General features: G+C 40.8%; 1 protein-coding gene across 1 annotated transcript in view; it reads right to left on the reverse strand.

Annotated features, from left to right (window-relative positions):
- Positions 1 to 4,269: 4,269 nt before the first annotated feature.
- vwf (von Willebrand factor) overlaps positions 4,270 to 6,557 on the reverse strand; it is a 51,737-nt gene continuing 49,449 nt past the window's right edge. The window contains 2 exon segments of the mRNA XM_048256168.1: positions 4,270 to 4,932; positions 5,870 to 5,967. Of these exon segments, the coding sequence (XP_048112125.1) occupies positions 4,738 to 4,932; positions 5,870 to 5,967 (293 nt within the window). The 3' untranslated portion in view covers positions 4,270 to 4,737.

Here is a 6,557-nt window from a genome sequence, read left to right on the forward strand (position 1 = left end):
ACCATGTGTGTGGATCACTAAGAGCTCACTTGTTAAAGCATGGGGTTTCCCTGTTATTATTAAAAAACATTTTGACAAAATATGAGATGCATACTGCAGGCTCTGCTTTACTATCTATTCTGAAGTACCGTTGCAGAGCAGTGTGTCACTTTAGCCACTAGGGGCACCCATCAGGACCTGATCGCGAGGCTATGAACAGTAAATTTACATTTAGACTGGGTGGGATTCTTACATAATACCCAATAGGAGTCTTCTACCCACCCTCTCATTAGAATTTGCATAATAGCCATTTCAGGCACTAGTTAAAGGGGAACTTGGCAACTATTTCAACCTAATAAACCCGTTTAGAAATCATTTGGATGGTTAAATGACCTGTTCCGGTGAAAATGGTGACTTTTCCCGCTGCCCCTAAGCGTCCCCAGGCGGAAACCAACCTTGCAACATTTAGACTACCGTCCCCGAAAGAGAAGTGAGAAACAAGAAACTTGTTTTAAATCGTGTTTCTTACCTTGTAACATCCACATTGTCTACCTAACTTATGCTAACCGTTTTGCTAGCTTGTAAACAAATCCATGTGCTTTATCATTACCTTTTTCCACAGTTTGAAATAGCATAATGCACAATTTCTCCAGCAGAGGGGGAAATCCTGCCAAGTTTCCCTTTAACTAGTGAGCTGCTTCACTGCCACACATGCAAACTAGTGAGACTTCAATTGTTCCACTAGTTAACTAGTGGACAAAACGGTCAGCTTGTTTCTCTTTTTTAGGTGTAACTAGTTAACAAGTGAACAAAATATACATGCCACTAGTTAACTAGTAAAGGCCCAACACCCTCACTAGTAAACTAGAGGGTATTTTGGCCTTTTACATGTTAACAAGTGACCATTTTGGCATCTTACTAGTTAACTAGTGGGGCTGAAATGGCCTTCACTAGTTAACTAGTGGGCGTTTTGGAGCACACTAGTAAACTAGTGACACTTTTTGGACCTCACTAGTTAACTAGTCGAAGGGAAATTTCCATCACTAGTTCACTAATGGGTGTTTTGGTGCACACTAGTAAACTAGTGACACTTTTAAGACCTCATTAGTTAACTAGTGGGCATTTGTGTCTTCTCTAGTTAACTAGTGAGCAGTTCTGCCTTCACTAGTTTACATGTAAGTGTCACACTGAAGCCACTAGTTTACTAGTTAAAGTTCCTTTGGCCAGCATGTTAACTTGTGTGCCGTGCATGCAAATGTTGTGGGTGGGATTTTGTTGAAATTCCCCTGCTGTGATTGGTTGTCATGTTCTATTTGGACATAGGAGCCAATAGAAAGCCTCAATTTCAGAGTTCTCCACCTCCTAATTTTAATTCTAAGCCACTAGCTGACTAGTGTGAATTTAGGCTTCAACTAGTTTACTAGTATACATTTATGACCTCACTAGTTAACTAGTACGGACAAAGGATGCATCAACTAGTTAACTAGTGAGCCTGCTGTCACCACCTAGCTAGCTAGTAAGCCATTTATGGTTCACTAGGTAACTAGTGACATTGACCTACTCCAACTAGTTAACTAGTGAGGAGTTTTGCCTTCACTAGTAAACATGTGCACATTTTTGGCTGTCACTAGTTAACTAGTGAGACCCAAAAGCCTTCTAGCTGACTGGTATGCATTTTGGCCTTTACTAGTTAACTAGTGGACATTTCTGGCTCTCACTAGTTAACTAGTGAAGCTAATATGTTTTGTCACTAGTTAACTAGTTGACAAAAAATGGCTTTTGGTGCATGTTGGACTGATATCAAGATATCAGAATAAATGCCCTTGAAGGGGAGAAGGCTGGGCAACAGCCAAATTACATAGAATCTTACTTTTGTTAACAAATGGGAATTTGACATTCAGTAGTCAGCTAGTAAACATTTTGTACCTTACTAGTTGACTAGTAAAATATAGACTAGTCTTTAAACTAGTTAACTAGTGCACATTTAGAAGTTAACAGTGTCCACTAGTTAACTAGTGACCATGCTGAGCATTACTAGTTAACTAGTAAGATATGAAACATATGAACTAGTTAACTAGAGATCATTTGGGCCTTACTAGTTAACTAGTGAGCATTTTGGCTGTCACTAGTTAACTAGTTCACACAGAAATGGCTCACTAGTTAACTAGTGGACAGAAATGGCTTACATGTACATGACAATTATGCCTGATATCAAGATATCTGAATAAATGCTCAATCGGCTTGCCATAGAGAATACAATGCAATCAAGCATTTTGGGCGATGTGGAGTCACAAGCTGGCAGCAGATTAAATGCTCACGATAGAGAAAAAGACGGTTTTAAAAGGACGTGACCTAAGATGAGGCAAGCCATGGCAATAGGCCAATAGGCCGACGGTATTTGTAAAGCAATTTACAAAAGATTCACAGAACAAAAATGCTGATGTGGTAGGCCTACATGAAAGCATTTTGCACGATGTGGAGATACAAGCTGGCAGCAGATTAAATGCTCGAGAGAGAAAAAGATGCGGGTTTAAATTGACGTGCAGACCGAAGCTGCAGCAAGCAGGTGATATTTAGAAATGTATTTCACAAAATCCAAGACTAAGAACAGACAGACTATGTAACTGTACACATTGAGGCCAAACATATTGAGAATTCTACAGGGAATGTTAATGAAGAAGAAGGAGTGAATAGTGGCAAAAGGCAAGACGAAGGCTGCTGACAAGGCCCGACGCTAATTGTAAAGCAATTTACAAAAAAAACACTGAACTCAAATGCTGATGTGGTACATGAAAATTTAGCTTTCGTTGCTCTCTCTCTCTCTCTCTCTCAGCAGGATTTGTCACCACTGAAGTCAAATTATAGCCTAGGTGCTTCAACATCAACCGCTATCGACAGGAAAGGAAAACAAACATTTAGCGATCAGGAACCGTCAGGAATTTTGCAAAATACAGAAGAAGCATAACCGCCTAGGCTATAACGTAGAGAACATGGATGACTTCTCTATTTGACGTTCGATTGCGGACGTGAACAGACAGCTACAGACACGGTGCGCACATTAGGCTATACTTTCACTTTCTGTGCGTATTCATTACGTGAAAGATAATTAGTAGCAAAACAGCGATCAAATATTACATGGCAGTGTTTTCAAATGCTTTCATGCATGTCTAGATAACAAGTGAGTCCTTTATTTCTTGCGTTTTATTGTGAGACATAGGCCTACTTTTCGTTTGGAGCGGCATGGGTAGGCTATCAAAAGCAGATGTTTAATTTGAGATTTAATTTAGCCTACGTTTGGACTGTTGATTATATTGGTAAATATCGGGACTGATGACCACTGAAATCTGTGGGGTATTTCATGGCTTACTATTAAGTTTCATAGTGTCGGGAATTTCGATTGCCATCCACTTATTGCGAGATAAGGTATCCGCGCTTTCATTCATTCGTGTGCTGTGCTGCAAGGGAAACCTTATTCCATATAGCCAAAGATGTCTAAGATAGCCTAAATGTAGTTTTTTTTTAAATTATGCATGATTTACTTTTTATAAAATTCATAGGCTGATGCCTGGCAGCAAAACAATTGTGTTTAAATGTAGGCTTCAGCCTCTAGCTCAGAAGGGTGCGGCATGCGACTAGCTTGAGAGCAATGCGAGCAATGTGTTGGAGACTCATGGTGTAAATTACTTTTCATTGGCAACAATACCAACCAACAATATAAAATATTAAGAAGAGCTCTTTTATGAGTTAAATTGAAACAAAATTACACCGGCTTTTATTTGTCCAAATCTGAGGCCCGGCTATAAATAGAATCCCTGCCATAATTTGACGATTTAGGTATGCACCTGTGTTTCAGGCTAGTGCAAGCACTAATCTCTGACTGAAAGTGCACAGAACTTGTGCATTTGAGAGCGCTCTCTCGCGGCTGTAGACGTAATGTTTCACGTAGGGTTCATGTCAGTTAATATAAATTAACATTTAAAAACATGTTCAATTATATATTTTTTCATATATAAGTCGCACCTGACTATAAGTCGCAGGACCAGCCAAACTATGAAAAAAAGTGTGACTTATAGTCCGGAAAATACGCCAACTGATTATTTACATATCAGCTGCTCTACAAATGCCTGCACTTATCTGAGATAAGTGCAGGCATTTGTGTTCAGTGGTGATCTAAGACTTGATTCTAGTCAGCCAACTGGTCAGATTACATCATGCCATTTCATTTCAGATCATTTAAATAAAGACACAGGCAGCTAAGGTGACTAGAAGTAACACACTCACAGACAATTGTGCATTGTGTGATATATTTTTTATATGTTTATTGTTGTGTTAGTACAATGACAAATACAGTCATATGAGTTTGCAGCATTCTTGTGATGGTGTAGAAAAGGAACACATCTCCATGTCCAGTTTGTACTTTGTCTCTGACTCACTTATATTAAAGTGCTGAAAGGATAACTGTGGATCAAAGTATACGTCTTCAGTGGTTTTGATATATCTGTAGCCTACTCATAGCCCTTTACACATACAAGGCAGCGCAGACTTTTCACCCATTCTCTCTCTCTGCCTCTCATTTTCTCTCTCTGTCTCTCATTCTGTCTCTCGTTCTCTCGTTCTGTCTCTCCTAACTGTTCTCTTGTTCTCTTGGATTCTCTTCATTATGTATCACCTACAGCGTCTCTGTGTCATTCTCTCTGTTTTGTTTCAGTTTCTCTCTGTCTCTCTCTTTCACACGCACACTCACACACACAGTCAGACTCAGTGTTCAGCAGGGCAGGCGTGGGCCTGGCATTCACAGCCAGTGACGGACAGCAGCTGTGTGTGTGTGTGTGTTCCGTTGGGACAGCGCAGCGCCACGCTGAGAGGCTCGGTGCCGGTGGAGGAGCAGCACACACACTCCGGCTCCACGGCGTGTTTCTCCAGAGAGTACACCGACTTGCTGCGGCATTTACCCTGAAACACACACACACACACACACACATACACACACACACAATCAGTTTAGATCAAATAACACAAGTGAGAAATCTTTACCCTGTGCGTGAACACACACACACACACACACACACACACAATCAGTTTAGATCAAATAACAAGTGAGAAATCTTTACCCTGTGCGTGAACACACACACACACACACACACACACACACAGTCAGTTTAGATCAAATAACACAAGTGAGAAATCTTTACCTTGTGCGTGAACACACACACACACACACACAGTCAGTTTAGATGAAATAACATAAGTGAGAAATCTTTACCCTGTGCGTGAACACACACATACACACACACAATCAGTTTAGATCAAATAACACAAGTGAGAAATCTTTACCCTGTGCGTAAACACACACACACACACACACACAATCAGTTTAGATCAAATAACACAAGTGAGAAATCTTTGCCCTGTGTGTGGAAACACACACTCAATCAGTTATGTGTGTTTGCGTGTGTGTTTGCGTGTGAGTGTGTGTGTGTGTGTGTGTGTGTGTGTGTGTGTGTGTGTGTGTGTGTGACTGTGCCTTTCTGATGGAGGCTTCCATAATACATCAATAAAACATTGTGACATTTTGACAGGTTGACATTACTGTGACATTAGAGAGCCAGAGACTATCTTGGTGTATGAATAAGAGTTGTTTGTGTGTGTGCATGTGTGTGTGTGTGTGTGTGTGTGTGTGTGTGTGTGTGTGTGTATGAATAAGAGTTGTTTGTGTGTGTGCATGTGTGTGTGTGTGTGTGTGTGTGTGTGTGTGTGTGTATGAATAAGAGTTGTTTGTGTGTGTGCATGTGTGTGTGTGTGTGTGTGTGTGTGTGAATAAGAGTTGTTTGTGTGTGTGTATGTGTGGGCATATGTTTACTAGGCCTGTGCATATTTGTGGGTTGTTTACCTCGCAGAAACGCAGTTCTATCTTCTCTTCAGACTGACAGTCATCCACTCTGATATAGTTCAGCACTCCCACGGCTTTCCTACATTCTGGCTCCGTACCTGCATAAAACACACACACACACCCCACACACACACACACACACAGTTTAAAGATACATCAGAAAGCTCACACAGGCAAGATCACATTTATTAGCATCTCCAAGGTTCTAAATGAAAAGGACATTTACTTTATAACTGTGCCAAGTAGTACATGTTCCAGATGAAACGCTGCGGTACAGATTTCTATGAGTTTGTTTCTGTAAAATGGACAGTGACAGAGTGGACAGGGTACTCTAATTTACTCAAACTATATAGAAAAGGGGTTTTCAACACCCTGACCCAGGGCACACCATTCTGACTAAGGAAGCAACCCAACAAATAGTCATTGTCACGTTAAAACAACATGGATAGTCAGAGACCAACAGCAATGCCTTCACCGAGGAGCACTGGTTGAAAACCCCTTCCATCATATCTTGGAGAAAGCCGAGCTGACTTGAACCATCAGTGAAGATTCAGGACCACGGACAGCAGCACTGGCAACACTGACCACAAGATATACAGTATACGTGATCACCGACTGCTTTAAGATCTACGGTATACGTGATCACCGACTGCTTTAAGATCTACAGTTTAAGATCTACAGTATACGT

The sequence above is a fragment of the Alosa alosa genome, chromosome 11 (genome assembly GCF_017589495.1).
Source record: "Alosa alosa isolate M-15738 ecotype Scorff River chromosome 11, AALO_Geno_1.1, whole genome shotgun sequence".
NCBI classification, from domain to species: Eukaryota; Metazoa; Chordata; class Actinopteri; order Clupeiformes; family Clupeidae; genus Alosa; species Alosa alosa.